The 23,031-nt window shown below is 35.0% G+C and overlaps 1 protein-coding gene across 1 annotated transcript; it reads right to left on the bottom strand.

Moving 5' to 3' along the window:
• Positions 1–213: 213 nt before the first annotated feature.
• LOC132560964 (lysosomal proton-coupled steroid conjugate and bile acid symporter SLC46A3-like) lies at positions 214–7,058 on the bottom strand. Its single transcript, XM_060225671.1, has 4 exons — positions 5,900–7,058; positions 2,663–2,746; positions 1,458–1,614; positions 214–283 (listed from the first exon to the last, which is right to left on the bottom strand). Exons 1-4 carry the CDS (start codon positions 7,056–7,058, stop codon positions 214–216), a joined length of 1,470 nt encoding a protein of 489 aa, XP_060081654.1.
• Between the last annotated feature and the right edge of the window lie 15,973 nt (positions 7,059–23,031).

Below are 23,031 nucleotides of genomic sequence, written 5' to 3'. Positions count from 1 at the left end.
TCATAATGTAACACACTGAAGTACTTGATTTTTTCTGATAACATGTAATAAAGCAGAAATTCAGATTATCAAATCAGTGTAATTAGTGACTAAGCCCTGATACCTATTTAAAATAATTTCCATAAAAAGCCCAATTTTTTTCTGGATACAATTTTGTATATCTATAAAAAAGAAAGGTTGATTCTGTATACTTTATAAAACAGGTGCAACAACTTAACTTTCATTTTTAATGGTGACGTCCATTTCCCTACCGTGCCACTCTCTCATCAAAAGACACAGCAACCTAAAACAGAAAGATCTGGTAAAATGCATGTATCAATGTAAAGATAGATAACTCCAGCAAACCTCAACACTTCTGGCTTCATGTTAACTTATGTAGAATCAGGTTACACCAACAAAATTAGAGTCAGATAATACTGACAGAATCAGTGTCAGATTACAACTACAGATTTAAGTTAAGATTACACCAACAGGGTAAGAGTCAGGTTACACCAACAGAATCCGATTCAGATTACACCAGCAGAGTAAGAGTCAGGTTACACCAACAGAATCCGATTCAGATTACACCAACTGAATCAGAGTCACATTACACCAACAGAATCAGAGTCAGGTTACACCAACAGAATTAAGAGTCAGATTACACCGACAGAATTAAGAGTCACATTACACCAAAAGAATTGAGAGTCAAGTTACACCAACAGAATCTGAATCAGGTTACATCGACAGAATTAAGAGTTACATTACACCAACAGAATTAAGAGTCAGATTACACCAACAGAATCTGAATCAGGTTACACCAACAGAATCTGAATCATGTTACACCAACAGAATTAAGAGTCAAGTTACACCAACAGAATTAAGAGTCACATTACACCAACTAAATCAGAGTCAGGTTACATCAACAGAATTAAGAGTCAGGTTACACCAACAGAATTAAGAGTCAGATTACACCAACAGAATTAAGAGTCAAGTTACACCAACAGAATTATAGTCAGGTTACATCAATAAAGTCAGATTACACCAACAGAATAAAGAGTCAAGTTACACCAACAGAATTAAGAGTCAGATTACACCAACAGAATTAAGAGTCAGATTACACCAACAGAATTAAGAGTCAGATTACACCAACAGAATTAAGAGTCAAGTTACACCAACAGAATTAGAGTCAGGTTACATAAATAAAGTCAGATTACACCAACAGAATAAAGAGTCAAGTTACACCAACAGAATTAAGAGTCAGATTACACCAACAGAATCTGAATCAGGTTACACCAACAGAATCTGAATCAGGTTACACCAACAGAATCTGAATCAGGTTACACCAAAAGAGTCAGGTTACACCAACAGAATGAAGAATCAGATTACACCAACAGAATAAGAGTCAGGTTACACCAACAGAATTAAGAGTCCGATTACACAGACAGAATTCTCCTGAGTATGACATCGTCTATGCTTACCATGACAGAATCAGTGCAATCATTACTAGTCCAGCGATCACCAAGAAAACCAGTCCAGGGAAGATGGTCACTGTATCTTTGTATATCTCTCCGAACAACAGTCCTCCACACGCTGTCATTAGGTGTTCCATGGCTGCCACTCCGGCAAATAGGGCTCCTTCACACAACATAGCATAATATCATTGTTTGAGGATAAAGTCGTCTGGTGACTCTGACAGATTTAACAACATTAACGGTAACAAGAGGCCCAAGGGCCTTAACAGTCACCTAAGTCACAGGGCTTCTTGTAAAATATCATTGAAATGATTTTGTTAAAATAAGTAATATAACTTTAACAATATTGTATCAACTATGCAAATATTAATTATGTATACATTAACTGCTGTCCCATGATATGGCTTCTAACCAAGTTCGAATTAAAAGAAATTACACTCAAGATCTCAATTTTCCTATATAGAATCTTTTATACAGGAACACTAGAACGTCTTGAAATTTCAGTCATTCTGGCCCATTTCTGGCCCCATTCAACAGTCCTTGGTGGTCAGCAGAGGCCAATATGTGCATCTCATTCAACTGTCATCTTAATCTAATAATTCAAACCATGTTTGACCTAACTCCAATAGAAAATAAACAAACCATGTTCAAAAATGTAATTTTTCTAAAAACAGAAACTATAGTCACCTTTACCCTCATCCTAGGATAAATGAGACCCTGTGGTCATAAATTTACAATTTTTGTGGAGCATCTGAAGGCCTTTCCATCCATAAAGAGTACTAGACTCTACCACACCTGGGATTTGAGATTTTTGAAGTTTCAATCAATTTGACCCTTTTTTTGCCCCACCCCTCTGGTCCCTCAAGGTTTGGGTCCATCTTATTTACAATTTTAGCCTTTGGCCATGTCAGAAGAAGTTGCAAAGTGGAAAGTTTACGACACACGATGCCAGACAAAAGCGGTCCATAATACGGTAAACTTCAACACAGCCCTGAGGACTTCTAGCTAGTACATAAAAATACCAAAGTATGTTGAAACTGTAAATATCACAATGTACAACTTTTAAAACATATATGATAATATAAATGATCAGTCCAATATCAGCTAATCATAATTATAACTCACTCAGAAATGGGATGAGAGTCTTCTCACAAACTTGGATAAGAGCCTTTTAAAGTTAAACACATAAATGTAGGTAATCAAATATGTACCTTGTTCTTCTGGTGATACCAGCTTTGACAGAATAGACCTTGAAATCGGGACAACGAGGATAGAAAAGGTCACAATCACTGTATCTGAAAATGCAAACATATCAAATTGATGTAATAATGATATTGTGTTGATATTGACAATCATTGTTCACCATCCCCTGGAAAACTTTGGGTAGTAGGGGAGACAACCTCAACAAATATTGTTTGCACTGCCTTGTTTTTAAAAGGAAAAACAAAAATTGCACTTTCTTCACCTCTGAAGAACATTCCCAGTCTTTTTATAAAACAGCATACACATCTAAATACCACACACAGTCTCCTCTTACACACATGTACAGATCTTCATATCTATAACAACCACAGAAAGCTTTATGTGAATCGGAATCAATGTATCACAATGCTGTACAGCACACAATATAAATGTGTATTTTATGTTTTGTAATGAAAGCACTCATAACCTCATTTAGAGGGAAGACAAATTTCATACTGATCTGTATTACATTACAAAATTTCAGCTCCAAGTAAGTACATTATTCTGAAAAAAACTGATTACTGGGCATATTAAATGTTTAAAAAAATCATTTTTATCTACTCGAACATTTCCTTGATGTTGATCATGTTTTGATCATGGTATCACCATACAGGTACACCCCTGTTCAATTATCTGCGGATGTGTACAAGTGTTACTGATAGATACAAGCTTGTTTCTCCACATCCTAGATGACTCAGCAGATGAATGTGCATGAAATTTAACCTATGAAATTTCTTAAATCTGTATGAATCAGCAAATTTCATAATTGTGAACACATATGGAACAGACTTTTTTATAATGTACATTATGTATGTAATATATTTTTGATAATTGATTTACAAAAGTTCATTCACTGAGCTCATTTGATGGTTAAAACTGACCACAATTCAAATACTTTTGTATTGATTGGGGTTAAATATGCAAAATGACCATAGACATCGTCACCTTCTTATGAATAATGTATTTGTAAACATTGTGTAATTAACCTGTCCATGTTTCTCTTGTATATCATACTATGTTCTTACACCCATGAATGACAATGTACCTAATTAAGGAAAGCTAACTTACTTCCCAAACACTGTCAGAATTAATTATAATGTTAATAATAAACCTTGTAGAAGATTGCTTTAGTCGATTACTTGAAAGATACATGAATGGTCATCTATACTTGTACACCTTGATAATCATGACACAAAGAAAATATCAAATCGTTATATTATCATATATAATTAATGTTGATTTTCAAAATTCATTTTCATTGGAAAGGCTTAAACTGAGAGTAATTTAAATTATGGGAGAGAGTAAAGACTTGTGACAAATAATGCCAGGACATACAAAAGGTCATTGAATGTTAGGTCATTATTAAAGAGCCAAACCCACTCCTCGATCGATATCATTTTATATAAAAAAAAACATTTCATGATTTTCTATTTCTCTCTTGTAGCAAAAGTTCTGACTAACCCTGTAATACCATAATTTTAAAGTAAATCGCTACCAATCTAATGTAATAAATAGTTTTAAAAGAATTTGAAACGACTCAGTGCTGATTCATAATTATGTGGGAAGTCTTGCCCTCTGAAGCGTGCGCAAAGCACTGTAAATAAATCTGCCGTCTTCCAACATGACATAAAGCGTGCGAGGGAAGCGGGGAAGAAAACGTGTTTTGACAGACTCCGAGACTGAAAGAAGGAAGATGGCGCCCTCAACCGGCTGGTTCATACTCTGTATCGCTCTCTGTTTGGCTAGTATCACTCTAAAATCATATTCATAAATACTCTTATCATCAAATATTCGCTTTAGATAGATCTATTTTGCGATGTTCTATATGTCCGTTACCGTATCGTAGCCCCCATTTGAGGGACTCTTTGCAATTATTCATAGTTTTTCACGTAATCTGCACGTTTTTGTGTCACATCTAAGCATTGAAAGATGTGATCAATACATACGTTAGATGAATTCCATACAGGACATATAGAGTATTGATTGCATTTATCGGTAAAATCTCTTTACAAGGGATGTCACATGGACGTACTACTCACATCTTCCTCCATTTTTTATTTGGTTCTGACCGCGTCTGAACGTATCACATGACTTTTCCTCATCAATATTCATATTTTGGTGTTGATTAATGAGACTTATTCCGGCACCGATATCTCTGGTACCCTTTCAATTTCAAAACTTTATACAAGTCTTTATTTATATATTATCTATTAGTATACAACAACATTTCCAGTCAATAAAATATGAAAAAAATATCTATAACGGAGTGGGTCTGGCTCTTTAACTATGCATACTTAACAAATGAACATACTGATAAATATCATGTTCCTTGATAAAAGTGTTTAAGTTATCTGTATGTATTTAGCATGGGTGTTTTTACATTATCAAAACTATATGGGTTATTTTTTTATTTGGCACATGTACAAGATTAATGTACACCTATACATATGATGATACACAATTCATGTATGTGAAATAAGTGCTTTAAAATCTTCCATTATACTTAAATGGATGAAAGTTTAAGCGTTACAAATACAATTTGATATAAATTTCATTGACAATGAGTCTATCAGCCTAAAATACAACGTATAAGCTTTTTGCATGCATCGGTGATCAAATCTACTTCAAAGGCATACTGTATCCAACACAAATACTTCTCTACAAGGCTACTGACTGTAGGTCCCATTCAAATACAAAGCGTAATTATTGAACTCCCATATAAAGGTTACCTGTATATAAAGACCACTTTTCTCTGCTCGCATGAATTACCTTTATAGACAGGTCTGACCATATGTAATATCATAAGCATACTTGTTCAGAGAAGTGTATATTAATGCTCTGAGAATATTTCAACCTCTCTCAAGAAAGAGATATTGGAAAGTGATCTTTATATTTTGACCACTAACTCTATCCTATCTATATTATTATTATACCTTAGTTCAAAGAAATCCTGCAAGTAATGAAAGCAAAACTACTACGTGTTAACAGAGTTTTCGGCTGCAGTATGACATTCTTCCAATTCACCTTTGGGTGAATATATCTTAGAGCAAATTTAATCAACAATTGGTGAAAACGAAACTTTTTATCACAGGGGGTCACCCTTTATGGATGTTTCCCTTAAAATATGCAATATCTTTAGTTCCTTTAGAGATGAAAAAGATATTTTGATTAATATTTCCATTGAATATTTATTTATAAATACTTACACAGATAGATCATCCAATCAGATTTTGCAAGGGCCAAGGGAATGAAGGACACCATTCCGATGAAACAGCCGAAGGAAAGTAGATTCACATCTCGCATTACACGTAAAACCAGACGCAGAAATATGATCCCAACAACCCAGTTTATGAGAATCTGAAGTGAGAACACTACGCTGATGTGGACCTCAGACCAGCAAAATGGTTGCCCTAACAGGAACAGTGTCACCACATTAGTTTTTGACAAAAAGCATGTGGCAGCAATGACCAGGATAAGAAGTAAAACTAGCATTTTACCTCTTCTGTTCTGAGACGTCTTTTCATAGTAAAATACAAAGCATCGTTTGATAGTGTTGAGACTGATTCCACTGTGACTGTGATCCTCTCGGAATGGTCTTGTCTCGGGTACCGCAAATACCCACACAATTATTGTGAGTACAGTAAGGCCAGTAGAACACAACATAGGGATTAGAAAACCAGAGTATTTGATCCAGAAACCCCCTCCCAATAATGCCAAGGCTGCACTGGAAGCCATGATCCCTTCCATTAAAGCTATTCTGAATCCACGTTCCTGTCCCGGGGATGTGACATCTGCGAGCATAATAAATGCTGTCATTACAGCACAAGACATGTAGCCAGTGATCCCCTCCAGTGTATTCCCAATGTAAAGATATGGCAAGGGTGCTTCCAGGTAGAATACAACGATGTACACAATCTGGTGTAGTAAAAGTCCTATCAATGTTATCAAAAAGGAAACTTTTCTCCCACACCTATCGGATATGTAACCAAGGAAGAATGTTGGAATAATGGCCGTAAAACTACTGAGAAAAGACATGTACATAAGTTGTTGTGAAGATTCCTTCTGAATATTACTGATCACTTTTGTTGCCTCCGAGTTGTTCTTGCTATCACAGATACTGGTGTCATCATTTTTAATGTAATTTGGGATGCCGTATGACTTGGCTACCTGGTTATATACATAAAACTGACTTATCGGTAATGCAAGAACACTGGCAAAGAAGTACATTGAGAGAGCCAGTTCTATGACATAGGTGCACATCCATCGTGGGCTGGTTATATGTGGGATCTCATTTGTTGGGGACTGGTGATCATCTGCATTATCCCCCAGTAAAGGGGGATAGTCCACATTCCTTTCTCTTCTCATTATTGCATTCTGAAATAAATATCAATATTTCAAGTGAGCTGAACTTTAATAATAGAGAAGAAGTATGAATTTGAATATTTAAATTAGATGTCTTCTGGCTGGAAGAGGGAAATTGCAGTTTTATCCCTTAAAATGTCAACTTTACTTAACTCTTCTTCTCATACAAAAACATGTTATTTATTATTACAATATACACCATTGGATAATCATAATCCCAAACAAATTGATATGTGTAAATTAAAAAAAAAATCCAGAATTATAGTTTTTGGCGAACTCCCAAGTTCTTTTCCTATGTGACAGTCAATTTCTTATAATGTTGATTTAATGGTAATATTCATTCCTTTTTTATTCAAATCTTTTTAAGCAAGAAATGTTACATTATACTTAACATGGCACCAGACAGATGGCACAGAACCACCGAGTGCCTTACAAAGAACCAATAAGAAAATGACAAATTTTGGATCATCCTATCATTTCAGTGATAGCTGCGGGACATGCCAGTAGATTTTGACCAGAGATCAATGAGAAATGGTTCAACTTGAGGAGGACCTATATCTCGGTAATTCATTGCACACAACATCATTGCCAAGCTTAACATCAGACATAGCAGAATTAATCAAATACATAAACTTTATTTATTTTATTAGCTTATATAAATCACTCTTGTTGACCCGGATGGAAGTGTGCTAGGGGTCTTAATTAAAGAGGAAACTGGAGTACCCTGGAAAACCCACATGGTCGGGCAGGTGACCCCATGTCTTTTCACGTCCATTTCAGGAATAAAACCTCTGACAGCTAGGTGAAAGGAGAGTGTGTTACCAATGTGCCACCCAACCACCGTAATCAACTAGCGAGTGTTGAGCTACCCATCTGAATCTAAACATACATTGTGTCAAAATGAGAGAAACTTTTAAAAAGTAAGATAAATTCAATATAGAACAAATTCCAAAGTAATATAACTGGTGCACTTTGATTAGCTTTATTTCCAATAGTTAAACATTTTTTTCAAAAAGTGTGGCAGTCAATATGACGTGCTGAATACTTCTTTCTTATGAACTATATTTTGTGATAGCGTAGTTGGTTTCGTAATTAAGTTTTGGTGTCTGCAAGGTTACTTCTTTTTAGTATAACAGGATGTTTTGGACAGAAGTTTGACATGAATTATCACCATAAATCAAAGATTTGAAATGCATAAATGCTGACTTTGAGGATCATTTTTCTAGAAATTTCAAACCCCAAAAATATTTCAGTCTGTTTTGATGACAGCTGGTCTGAGATACAACCGATGGGTGAAGAATTAGGTCATATCAGAGACGTATATATTTACATGCATGTAAACAAAACATGAACATCTGACACTATTTCTTGCAAACGCCAGTTGATCCACATGTAACAATACAAAAGCCCTGTACAAAGTATGTGACCATTTGTAACTGAGGAAAATCACCAACCTTCTTGAAGTTCCTTGTCCAGTCCTTGCACTCACGTGCTGATGAGGTTTGTGTTTATTTTTCACTTACAGCGAGCGCCACCTATAGCTAGCTACTTCAGGTTCGATCATTAACTCGAGCGACCTGATGCGGCCGAGTTCGCGATCGATGGTGTGTAGTTAAAACAATACATATAGTCCAAAGCGGGACAAAACAGTAACAAAACTTGTATAAAGTAGCAACACAGGTATATCATTCATTACAAATCTGACATTTGTTCAAGTGTGGTATACAAGGGCGTAGCTAGCCCAGTAGAAATGTATAGGCCCAGGCGAGGAGTCTGGGGGCCTGATATTTATGTTCAACCATAGTTTTGTAATTTTGTCCGACATACTCTATGCACGGATTTTTTATGTGTGAGCCCGGGCTTTATCTTTCTATGGAACCTGGTATACGTGTTGCTTCGAAAAGCACTGATTCAATGAGATACATTTATCCAGAGACGTTATGTGTTATCTCTGATTTATCAATACCCTTATTATTTTAAGTCATTTTAACTTGACAATTGCCTTTGTTGTCTTTTAAAATGTAGAAAATATAATTTATTAGTTTCAAAAGCAAAACCAGTAAATCATATTACACTTTAAAATAAATATGAGATTTCATTGTTTAATTTCCATATATGAGAGAGGGCCCATGGTCCCAAACGACGGTTGACTCTCCCATGTGATAATACCATATTTAGGCATCCGTGGTTTGGGATCATCGCTCGAGTGATGACTTTTTTTCCATATTAAATACCTATTACTGCAGTTTGTAATGTGTAGAATTGACAAGTTCTGTTTTTTCCATTTGTTTGTTTTTGTTTTCAGTATCCATATGTCACAGTGTAAATAGTACTTAGTGTCTGTAAACGTCCTGTCTAACTTGTATTCGTTACTGTCCGTGCATTTACGTGTATGTCCTTATTTGGTGTGTTACCTGTTAGGTATTGTCAGTGTCTGTCCTTATGTGGTGTTGTTTTGAGACGTGTATGTGTTCAGGTGTGACAGGCGAGGAAGTCGTGCGAGAGTGAATGTGTAGAGTAACAAAACTAGGGATACCCCTGGGTGCGGGGCAGAACTACAAAATAGCCACGTCGCTCTGGACGTCCTCCGGAGTCTAGGCGCCACAAATAGCGACAGGTATACATTACTGCCACGGCCCGACGGTCGCTGACGTGAGGTGCATTCGTGGAAACCAGCTAGCAAATATATATGTGCATGTCATTGTTAGACCAGGGGTACAAATAAAAGAAGTTTAAACACACAACGAATACAGTTTTATTTGAAGGTGTGACACATAATGTTTATTTATATACTTATTTGTAACACTAAGTATGGTAAAATAAATTTATAAATATGACTGACTTGTTTGAAAAGTAAAAACTTCATTCACGCAATTATGTCTGACTCCATGATTCTGATCATCGAAAATCTTAGGTTTATTTCCGATTACTTAGCGAAGTAATCCATCAAAAAATGGGTTATTTCATGAAATAGATTTCAAGTAAAATATTCATTCAACTTAAAAAGTTGAGATAAATGTCCAAGAGAAAATAAATTTCAAAAACGCAGTTTTGTTGTTCTAAATGGACCAAATTTACACCAGAGAACGTATTGTTGATCTTTAAATCACCAAATGTAAATTTGATTAAGCACAAGCTATAGCAAATTTTAAACGCGTAATATTTCAAATTTTGGCAACAAAAATATAGGAAAATGTTTATACAATAACTGTTAACTTAAGAAGCACAATGGGTAATAGTTTCAAGTATGAGTTTGCTGAAGGTCAGAGGGGAAAATGCACAGATTTAATTTGATTTCTTCTAGATTTGTACATCCTATTAAAAAAAAAATCCTTTTTGAATTTTCAATTTGACTGGAAAATCTCTAAAGTAAAAGATATTTGTAAGATAAATGTATCTAAATCAGTCATGTAATATTTTGATGGTGACTTGTCAAACCTGTCTGTTATAAAATAAGACACCAGGGTCATTAATCATCTACCTCAGTTAATAGTTCAATTACAGCTCATGTTGAGTTTATTACAAAGAGGACAATTTTGAAAATGATTTCCATTCTCCCATTGTCATATTGTGGGTTGGAGACCCTGAACACCATGATTGGCAATAATGTCATAATATTCAATGATGAGACCAATTTTCTTATTTGTAAATGTAAAAAGTCAATGACATAGCTGGAATTTATAGACAATACAGAGATGCTATAGCATGAACAGAAATACAGAGAAAGGCAGAAGAAGATAATGATAATATTCCTATATAAATTGTAGAAAATTCTTCCCTAGGGGAAATGTGAAACCCTAAGGGCAAAAAATTCACATTTTAGTAAATCATCTTTAAACCTTCCATCCCTGAAATTTGAATCAATTTGATAAATTTCAGTCCCCTACTTAGAGCTCTGTGGGTGGGGAGCATATAATTCCTGATTTTATGTAAAATTTTATTAAATTTGGTTCAGGACTAACCAAAAAATCCACAGCATATCCAAAATCCAGTTAACATTACAAAGAAACAAAATTCTGTGAAGTGTACAATTGTCTTGTAGGTATGGAAATATGATGTGTTTTAGTGTTACTTTAATTACAAGTTTTTCTTTGACTATGAATCAGTACTATGACAGTGTAGTGCTAAAACTTAACATGAAGTGGACTAATAAGTGGTCTGTTCACACAGGTGGTCTCTCAATAGAGGTGATCTCTTTACACAAGTGGTCCTCGGTCTTGGTAAAAGGGTCAAAATAAAAAAATAAAAAATCAAAGCAAACAAACATCAAGATCATCTTGAGACTTCAACTTTACAAATTCAGTTTATATCATAATCATGGGATAATATCATCAAATTCTATATTGTATACTCGATAAAGTTTTGGTGATCAAAATCAAATAATGAAAGGCTATTTATTATAGCTTTTAGAACAATCTTAATGCAGTTGTTATCCCAATGTCCTGTCCTGATGATGGGATTCACACTTCTGATCACTTTTTGACATTTTTCATGACATCTACTGATCAGATTCCAGCATTCCATACTTATAGCAGACAATACTTGAACGAAGGTCTACAAGTCCATCAAGCAGGATTGTACTTCAACCTGCTTCAGCTATTTATTATTGATGCTGAGGCTCCAATTCTGTGTGCATCTGAGATTGCAGTTGGGAAAGTTGACATCATTGCATGTCTTCAAATAGAGTAATCTAAACCAAATTGGTGAAAGGCACATTCATTTTCAGCAGAACAATGCAATCTAGGTTTGTTTTTCAGTTTGAAGTTTGCTTTTGTGCTATGAAGTAAATGTTTGATTCATTATCATGTTGAACAGATATACTTTACTGTTTTGAAAGTATGAAATACAGTGGTTCAGGGTAGTTTTATATTGTGTAAAGTTATGTAAAAATCTTTTTAGCCTTTTCCAATTTTTTATAGGTAATGTACACATGTTAACTGTTAAGATGAAATAAATGTATTCAGGCCATTGCACCATAAAAAATTGAAGGATAAAACTGTTCTGTGCTGACAGGCGTGTCGCAAACAGGGGCTTTTAGCTGTTGATATTGTTCGTATTGCCTCTAAATCTTTGAAAAAATTATAGCAAGTTGAACTTTAAAAATGTTGAATTTCACTGAAGTTGCAAATGGTATTGTCTACTTTTGTTTTTAAATCAATTTATTACTACTGTCTGGTTTTATTACCAGCATTTCTTGAAATAAGTTTTGATTCATTTTTACAAATATTCTTAAAAATAATTTATTGATTGACAGGGTTTAATGTCCGTGTTAATACTATTTAAAACTAACCTTCTGCTTCTAATTTTTTTCTTTGAAAAACAAAATACTTCACTATCAAACAAATATTCATATTGTATTTTACTAGTATGCATTTAGTTATATTTGGTTAGTTTCCCCATTATTTCTGTAAGGGGAGATAAATCTATTTCTTTTTCAATCAAAATTAAAATATACTTGTTTACCTTTAACCTTATTAATTTAAATATGAATAGAATAATTCCTTAATATCAATATAACATTATCCCACACTAAAAGCAAGAAATTTATATGCAATAATGAGTTACTTGACATCAGCGGCAGCTGTACAATGTATTATATATACTAAACAAAAAAAGAAAGGTAATACTACATTATTCTGTGATTAATTAATTAATCCCTTCATAAATCCTTACCAATCATGTATGAATAAAGTAATTGATCAATTCTGATAAAACTGCAGTCATGGTTCATTATAAAACTCTGCGTTCAGTTGATTTTATTCGACTGTAAAGGACGTTGGGGGTCAATTTCAAAGGTAACACCATTAGTAACGGGTATGGCCACCGTTTGCGAAGTAAACAGCATTGCAGCGTCGTCGCATGGAACTCGTAAACCGGTAGATAATTCGAGGAGAGATGTTCCATTCAGCGATCAAGGCTTGGGCCAGCTCCTGCAAGTTTGACGGCTGATTTTGACGTTCTCTTACGCGTCGCCCAAGAACGTCCCAGACAATCGGTGACAAATCAGGTGCGCTGATTATTACGGTGACGTCGCAACAAACTGGGTCCAGTGTAGGGACGTCGCACTTTCAATTGGTAGGCCCTCAACCTGTTGCGGACTGTTTGGGGAGACACACGACGCCCAAACAATGTTCTTGTAGTCTTTACCGCGGTTACGAATCAATTGCGCAAGTGTATCAATCGTATACGACGGTCATCCCTGGCGGTCGTTTTACGGGGTCGGCCGCTTCGGGGACGATCGGATGTTGACCAAGTTTGGTTTAAACGACTTACCAACTGGCAAATTGTCTTAACACTGCAACAAAAATGCCGTGCAACTCGACGGCGAGACTCCCCAGCCTGGATCATGCCTACATCCCTTTCTCTCTGTACTTGTGACAGCCGGGGCATAAAGTTGTCAGTTTGAATGTTTATGAAATTCAAGCGAAGATACAAGTTAGTCTCAGAAAACCTCGTGCAGCTCTTTCGCTAATACAGACTTTCACGCTTGAATGATTTTGGTAACCCCCTTGGATTTTGTAATGTAAAACATTACCATTTTCTAATATTGCACAAACATCATTTTGTTTTCACTCATTTACAGGTATTCGCCAAGGAAACATGTTAACCTTTCTTTTTTTGTTGAGTATATGTACAATTTGTGATGTCCACCTACAAAGATTCTTTGAATGGATGATTGGAGTAGAAATAGCCATCAGTATTTAAAAAAGATGATAAAAGAATCTATGGAATTGTGTTGTTATATACCTATACAGCTAGCTGGATTAGAACAATCATGGCATTGTTACATTATCTACTTATACAGCTAGCTAGATTAGAACAATCATGGAATCATCATCTCATCCACTCTTACAGTGAGCTGGATTAGAACAATCATGGCATTATTACATTATCTACCTATGCAGCTAGCTGGATAAGAACAATCATGGAATTGTGTTGTTATATACCTATATAGCTAGCTGGATAAGAACAATCATGGCATTGTTACATTATCTACTTATACAGCTAGCTAGATTAGAACAATCATGGAATCATCATCTCATCCACTCTTACAGTGAGCTGGATTAGAACAATCATGGCATTATTACATTATCTACCTATGCAGCTAGCTGGATAAGAACAATCATGGAGTTGTGTTGTTATATACCTATATAGCTAGCTGGATAAGAACAATCATGGTATTGTTACATTATCTACCTATGCAGCTAGCTGGACTAGAACAATCACGGAATCATCATCTTATCTACTTATACAGCTAGCTAGATAAGAACAATCATGGCATTGTTACATAATCTACCTATGCAGCTAGCTGGACTGGAACAATCACGGAATCATCATCTTATATACTTATACAGCTAGCAATCATGGCATTGTTACATAATCTACTTATAAAGCTAGCTGGATTAGAACAATCATGGAATGGTTATATTATCTATCTATGCAGCTAGCTGGATTAGAACAATCATGGCATTGTTACATTATCTACCTATACAGCTAGCTGGATTAGAACAATCATGGCATTGTTACATTGTCAACTTATACAGCTAGCTAGATAAGAACAATCATGGAGTTGTGTTGTTATATACCTATACAGCTAGCTGGATTAGAACAATCATGGCATTGTTACATTGTCAACTTATACAGCTAGCTAGATAAGAACAATCATGGAGTTGTGTTGTTATATACCTATACAGCTAGCTGGATTAGAACAATCATGGAATTGTTACATTATCTACTTATACAGCTAGCTGTATTAGAACAATAATGGAATTGTTACATTATCTACCTACGCAGTTAGCTGGATGAGAACAATCATGGAACTGTTATTTTCTTATACAGCGATGAATGCATTTTTAAAATAATTTTCAAACAGTAACGTACAACATAGAAGCAAATGTAGCAGGGAAGCAATGTAGGTAGAGATTGAAAGAATCAATGACAATAGAAACAATTAAAAAAACAATAATAATTTGAATTTAACAAATTTAATAAACAAAATATACAAATGCCTAATGGCTGCTATGATTTTTATGGGATCTACATACATTCTTTTCGAATAATGAACAGGTAAAATTTACAGATAATTTTATTTGTTTTATGAAAGGAATTATGAAATGATGCCTTTTGGAATATAACTAGATAACATCAAGAATATAAATGTTCTTCAGTGTTACTATTAAAACCTGCACGAAACTGATGTTGAAAATGTTAGATATAATCCATAGAGTCACATATGTGTATACAAAATCCTCCTTGGTACCCTGTCCTCTTGTATTTCAATGATTGTCAGTTAATTACTCCTCCCAAATATCATGAGGTCACTGCTGCTTGTGTCCACATCACAGGATCAGGTTCATTGACATCACTAGCTACTCCATGTTTCTTCTACAGGAAAAGAAACTAGATTTAATTCACATTTTAATCTACTTTAATACTTAACAATCTGCAATAAGGGTAATATCTTCACAACTTGTTCATGTAAACAATCTAAAAGTAATATAAGGATATATTTCATTTAGTTTTTATCTTCTATTTTTTCATTATAATTTTGATAATGATACGTTTCGTGCTTGTCTGTTGATAGGTGTCGTGTCTGTCGTTGGTATGTTGGTCGGTAGGTGTCATGTCTGTTGTGTATGTCAGTCAATAGGTGTCGTGTCTGTAGTTGGTAAATTGGTCAGTAGGTGTCGTGCAAGTCATTGGTAAGTTGGTCGGTAGGCGTCGTGTGTGTCGTCGGTCAGTAGGCGTCGTGTCCGTAGTCGGTCAGTCGGTCGGTAGGCGTCGAGTCTCTAGTCGGTCAGTCGGTCGGTAGGCGTCGAGTCTCTAGTCGGTCAGTCGGTCGGTAGGCGTCGTGTCCGTTATCGGTCAGTCAGTAGGTGTCGTGTCTGTAGTTGGTAAATTGGTCAGTAGGTGTCGTGCAAGTCATTGGTAAGTTGGTCGGTAAGCGTCGTGTGTGTCGTCGGTCAGTCGGTCGGTAGGCGTCGTGTGTGTCGTCGGTCAGTCGGTCGGTAGGCGTCGAGTCTCTAGTCGGTCAGTCGGTCGGTAGGCGTCGTGTCCGTAGCCAATAATAGTCTAGTCATCCTATGATAAACCCAAACTAATTACAACAGAAATAATTTCTATGCTAAACGTTACATCAACTAACCATAAACAACATATCAAAAATCGACAAAAATCGACAAAGGGGAAAATGATGAAATCTTCATAATTATTAAGTAGCTGAACGATGGAAATCGCGATGATCTTCTCAGCACATACTGGCCACCGAATTAAAAAAGAGTTCCACAAGGGTGATAATCTCAATGCAGAGGTTTCAGGAAACAGTTAATTTACATTTTTCCTGAAATTATTTGTCATGTTTGAGATATATAGGTGTAGCAGATTATATGGTTATGAAAAATACATCATTACATGTTTATATATTTATAAACTACATAACAATTACATTAACAGTAGAGAGATGAGTCTTAAATTACCTCCCTTCATGCACCCCTGATGAAATTAAAATAAAATCATTATGATATATTTTAAACTACATAACAATTACAGTGTGGTTTTTTTTATGTATTTATAGCAATTATGGAAAGGATTAAACTTAATTAAACATAGTAAAGCACATTTTAAATAGATTGATATTTTTTAATGTGCTATACCTTACAATTTTTTTTTATTTCATTAAAATCCCTCTGAATGTCTAGAAAATGATCAGATGAACAAATCGAGTTATCACTTTACTGTGTATCTCGAATAGCTATCGAGTAATATAGATTTTCCCCCATGGTGTGTTTTGACCAATTCTGCTCTCAAATTAGGAAGAAAGGGAGGTAATTTGAAAATTTAAAACCTCAATAAGTCTTAAATTTACTTGAATAAAGTTGCAATTGAAACTGAATCGTGTAGTTTGTGCTTCTGTGAATTTAGATAACTGGAAAAGCAGATTGATACTACATATATAAAGTCTGATGTTATGACGTCATGGTAACGGCTGATGTCATCAGTACTAAGACGTCATCAATTGCTAATGATGGCTTCACCAATGCACTGTGATGTCATAGTGGAGGCTAGAAATCCCACAAAAATCTTCAATTTAGCATCTAACACATTTCTCGAAAGTAATTAACATTGATATGACATATTCTTAAATGTCTTGTGTATGACATCACAAACACATTATTGAGTAAAAATCATCAAAACAGAGAATTCATCCAAAATTCAAAAACTGTCAAACTTGTCCAATATCTATCACGTGCTTCTCACCAGAAACGTACGCGTGTTACATACGTCTCTGTTCTCAACAAAGCGCACTGTATGTAATAATAACTCGTGAATAACATAGCTGAGCATAAAACCATGGGAAAATGGATATCTAATGCGGTATCACTTTCCGTCCCTCCATCCATCCATCTGTCCCATTTCTAGAACAGGTCATGCTTTCAGTGAAACAACGGAGGTGGGGGCATCAATCGTGCCCCCGATATTCCATATCCAAATCTATCGGATCTACAGTGGTGATAAGGACCGTGAAAGTCCGGTCATTTTTGGCAAGAAGCTCTGAATATCAACGTTCATGAAGGAGATGTATGACTCTAAATTCGTAAATTTCTTCAGATTACGTAGATAAAGGGAACTGGGGTCATAATCACTTGATAATATTTTCAAATACATTGCAATTACCATATTAGGAACTACAGAGAAAAGAACAGGAGTATGTTATAAGTTTATATGCATGTGACGATGAAAAGATGATGATATCGAACTGCTGATACCCAGTATGAACGAAAAAAAATAGTAACACAATAACACTTATGGCTGGGAGAAAGCAGAAAAGAAGATTTGAAAATTGTATTGTGGAGACGTGTATATGCGAAATAAACCGAAACTTGTACTGAGTGAAATAACATCAGCCAGAAAAGTACTGGGAATTATAACCAGAAGGATTGGAAGGGGACAAATATACTAGTAAGTTGAAGAGAGGCGTTATTGGGTGTCTGGAGGATTATTATGGAATTGTTGACCCAACCCATCCTTCTTACTACCCATTTACTATTTAACATTTGATGTTAGATCAATTACTGATTAAATTACTTCAAAATCCGGATATATACTATTTTGAAATTTGTATTTTGTTTATTCTTACTTATAGGTACATGTATTTTATATAGAAAGATAACTTGATAGCAGTGAGACTTTTTGTAACTCCATAAAGCGATATATATTTCCCGCCAAGAAATACAGCATCTAAGAAAATGGCAAAGAGGTACCGAATGGGAAATTATCCATGATTCCTAGACAGTCGGTTTACGGTGAAGTGATAGTCCATGATACGTATTATAACGAATTTTCCATGTTTGGCCTCATTTTGTTCAGATTTACACCAGGATCACGAAAATATACCATATGTAAATGTAGGGAACTAGAAAATTCCCCACAAACTGAATGAACCCCGTAATGTTGGTCCTCAGACTGCTGAGAGTTCCCCACAACGTAGCGTATGCTACCCCCCCCCCCCCCCCCCACTCTCTCTCTCTCTCCTCTCTCTCTCTCTCTCTCTCTCTCTCTCTCTCTCTCTCTCTCTCTCTCTCTCTCTCTCTCTCTCTCTCTCTCTCTCTCAATATTACAGTAACTACAGTAACATGTGATTGCAGACAGACAGATAGGTAAGATCATATCTCCTGCTGGGTCTGATATAGGTTACGCATGTATAACTATATCTGAATTTACTTCCAAAACACAAATCTAAATAACACAGTTGATCAGTCTGACCAGCCTTATTTTATCCGTTATTTCCACAAGTCTTAGCCAACATGTCATTTCTGTTTAGGAGACCATGTGCAGGCATCAGGTTCATGAGCAGTAGCAGTATTATCAAAACACAAGCGGCGCAATAGGAAAACCGTTCAGTGTTAACTTAGAAACAGTTCCAGATCAGAACCACTGACCAACTTACAAAGTCCATAAATAATATGGCAGTGAAGTACAGCCTTTTATTTAAGTTTTGTGTAAACATGTAAACATTACAATGTTTATATGTTAAATTAGTCCGAATCATGAGCTTATTGGGAAGTAATTTCCTTTGCGATATGAAGCTAGATGTTTCGTTGTTTCATTTAAATCTGAGAATTACTCGGATTCATCAAGGTTTATATGACATAACATAGCGGTTGTTGACAATGAAGAAGATCCTTAATTGGTTTAATTCTCAGACATTACAGCACTTTTTAAAAAAAAAATATCTTTGGGCAACAGTTCCCTTCATTTCTAAAAAATAAACCTTGTTGTACTCCTTGCAGAGTCTCATTTGTGTTTGGTGTCGTATGCCACGAACAGGGATAAACCCAAGTTAATGACAACCTGGTGTAGTATTTCTATAGCCAATATAACTCATCGATTACTTAATCGCCTTGATTAATTAACATGTCTTGGATATTTGATGACGTATCTGTTGATAAGATACACAGTTGAATTCAAACTTTTTTGTTGCCTGTGGCAATGGTTTTTAAAAACACTCATTTTAAAGGTGATACAGCCGTGACTTCTTTCTGAAATACAGCTTACAAAATTAAGCCCAATCTAAGATTTGGGTGGTCTCCAACTTATGACTAAAATGTACATTTATGTCTAAAACGAAACCTGCAAATATCCAGGTGAAGTCCACTGGTTATCGTATGCACGTGATGGGCGATTAATTGTATCCTACCTCTTTTAGACACAAGATGTTTTCTAGTTAATTTACAATAACAACAATATGACAGCTGGTGCATAAGATAAACCTTCCATGTAGATGTCAGATCTTTTTCTGTATAATAGGATCGATAAATTCTACAACCAATAAACTACACATGTATATATAATTTTCTGCATAAACCATATAACTATCATGAGATACGTGACAATGTAACGATCAAACAGTGTAGCAATATGACAAAATCTTATAAATCAACTTTCAAACAGTTCAAACTAAAATAAAAAGCAATAACAGATTAGATGCAAAATTCAATAAAGAGAATTCGAAAACAAGTACACGAGTATTAAAGTTAATATGTCTCCCGATGTTAGATTAGTGGAAAGACGGCTCCGTTATATATTTTTTTGTGATTTAGCAAAACAGAAGAAGGAATCAGGGAATGGAGTGTAACGGGAAATGAAAAGAAATTGTTCATGAATAGCAAATATTAAGAACTGTATAAATGGAAGGAAAATTGAAATGTGAAAAAATAACAGCAATGAGTTCTAACACGGTTTAAAATTTATTTGAAAAGTTTGAATATCAAAACATATACATTGCATTACATTTATTCAGATCACAAAGAATTACGATGTCCTGTGAAATACAAAGGTGTTGTATTATGTAGTCATATGAATATATCAACATAGCTCTTTATATCACGTTAACATTTGTACATGTCCAAATGTTGAATAAGACAGGTTTCCTAGTTGATGATGGGTATTGTTTAAACAAAATTATTATTACTGACATAAAGGAAATTTTGCACTAAAATCTTTTCGACATACAGCACATTGATGGACAGAGTCAAAACATATTGAAATTATATTGATCTTTTATGTCGTGATTTTCAACTAGCAGCTCAATGACATTATACCCGAGAGGAAGATTTCTAAAATATAAAATATTCTTAATTGTTGGTTTTTGGGATAGAATAGGAGTAAGTGTATAAAAGTTTCAGCAGTTTCTGAAACACACATGATTTTAAGAGAACTATGGTTCATCCTCGGTCGTGTATGGAGAATTAGGATGAACATGATGAATATTGTTATCGGCATTCAAAGACCCCTTAATGTTGGTGACAGGTGGGTTCTCCTTAACCTCGTCAGGAAGAGGATTCCATGAGTCAACAGAGGAGGGTACAATATGTGTAGAGTTTAGTACGACATCTCATCTGACAATAATTATTCGCGTTTCTATTATCATGAACATATATTTCAAGAGGACGAGAAACGAGTGCGTTAATTCAGTAGGAAAGACACTGGCGATGAACATCCTTTTGAAATTCGGCAGTTTCTAAACACAATCTCCTATCAAATCTACGGTTAATCTAGTTACATCAGTGCCGGCTGCTTCAGTTAAATATTTACTAATATTTAGTTTTTGCGTATTGTTATATGGTCCCATATCATGTACAGTAGATAGTTTGAATTTTTGTTCTATCAACAGAAAATTTCAGTTCTTGTTAAGACAATTCTTGAGCTTTGTTAATTATATAATCAACACGACACCCCACCCCACCCATAAGAAGAAATAAAAACACCAAGAGGTACTTGTGACCTGTTACTTCTATTAGTGATGTGTTTACTCATAGACAAAGAGGGGTGAAGTAATTTGTAATTGTTTCAGCTTACTGTCATCGATACTGTCTTCCTCGGGTAGAAATTGACATGCGACCTTTTGAACGACTCGAGAATTGAATTATTTTAGCAATATTCAAGAGATCGGGGTTTAGACCCAGTAAATTACGTTAAGATATAGAGACTATCGTCAGCAAACACTTTTATGATATAATCAATATCTTTTAAAAATATAAAAATGTCCTTCCGTGGAAACAGTGTAACGGCCACCCTTCTCAACCAATGTTTCCACAGCATCAGTGTTTCATTTTTTATGCTGAATTAACATACTGAGCTATCCTTAGAGAGGCTTTCAGATGTTCCTACTAAAAAAAAAACCGACCTTAACATTTTTCAACATTTCCGCAAACCCCCCCCCCCCCCCCCCAAAAAAAAAAAAAAAACAACTCTTTTTTATTTGCTGGTGATCCTCAACAGCACTAGTACCCTGAGGCAAAATCGCCTTAGATACTTTATATATATATATATATATATATGTATATATACCAGCCGATATCAAATATTCTTTCACAAAAAGCAAAGGTGAGATCGGGTATTCCAGACAGGTATACATCTCAACTGAATGTGACGAGATGTTGACCAAATTTTTCTTTGTTATGTTTTATTTTCATTTTATACTCCCTGCAAACAAAGTTTAGGGAAGAGTATAGAGGAATCACATTGTCTGTCCGGCCATCTGTCCAGAAACGTATAAGCCGAACTCCTCCTATGCTATTCGACGGAATTTCAATGAAACTCGGCACTTGAATGTACAACAATTTCAAAATTCATCATGATAAATGTACGCAACACTTATACATACCGGACAAGATGTATTAAACTTTTCCTTATGTAATATTTAGTGGTTCAGTGTCAAAAGCAAGAAAAAAAAACCCTTACAAAAACATTTTTTTAAGCAGGAACAGGAAATAATTGTTGGCCTGCACATCTCATCTGAATGTGACGAGATGTATAAATCAGTTTTCTATAAGATTCTTTCAGTTATCAACTTAGTTTGAGATAAGCTACAATTCCTATTTCCTTATTTACAATCAGTTTACTACATATTGATTTACCCACATACCAGGTAGACCATCTGGACAGATTATACCCTTGATAAATATGTATTTACACATCTAGGTCACTGAAAAGTTGAAATGTTTCATATGGAAGCTTAGTGTTATATAGGAACAGGTCCCTGTCTCACGAATCTTCCTTAACTTGAGGAAATGTTAACTAGCATTACGGAAGTTAAAGAAAATGTTAAATCCTTATGCAATGTTTTTCTGTGGGCAATTTTACCTTAAGAAAATTTAAATAAGGAAGATTCGTGAAACTGGGGCCATACGAATATATCAATGATTACGTTTAACCGTAATCAAGATACGTAATGTGTATTCTGGTCTATGGAATCTTTCTTCTGTATTCAATTAGATCAAAGTAAATCAATTCATGTTCTTTAGTAACATTTGCTTAAAACAGTCACTTTTAATATGCTTAACCTTCCTAAACATAAATTTTAATGCACGCGTAGTTCCTTAATACTGGAAATATGACCTTGTAAGAATTATTAGTATAGGGTGGCAGCATAGCGGGAAATACTTTGAAATGCATACAGATCTAGAGTTATCCT

The sequence above is a fragment of the Ylistrum balloti genome, unplaced genomic scaffold (assembly GCF_031769215.1).
Source record: "Ylistrum balloti isolate Yb309-2 unplaced genomic scaffold, AGI_CSIRO_Ybal_v1 Utg371132, whole genome shotgun sequence".
Classification (NCBI taxonomy): Eukaryota; Metazoa; Mollusca; class Bivalvia; order Pectinida; family Pectinidae; genus Ylistrum; species Ylistrum balloti.
Note: the sequence above shows the minus strand (reverse complement) of the source record. Positions and strands in the feature narration are given on the sequence as shown.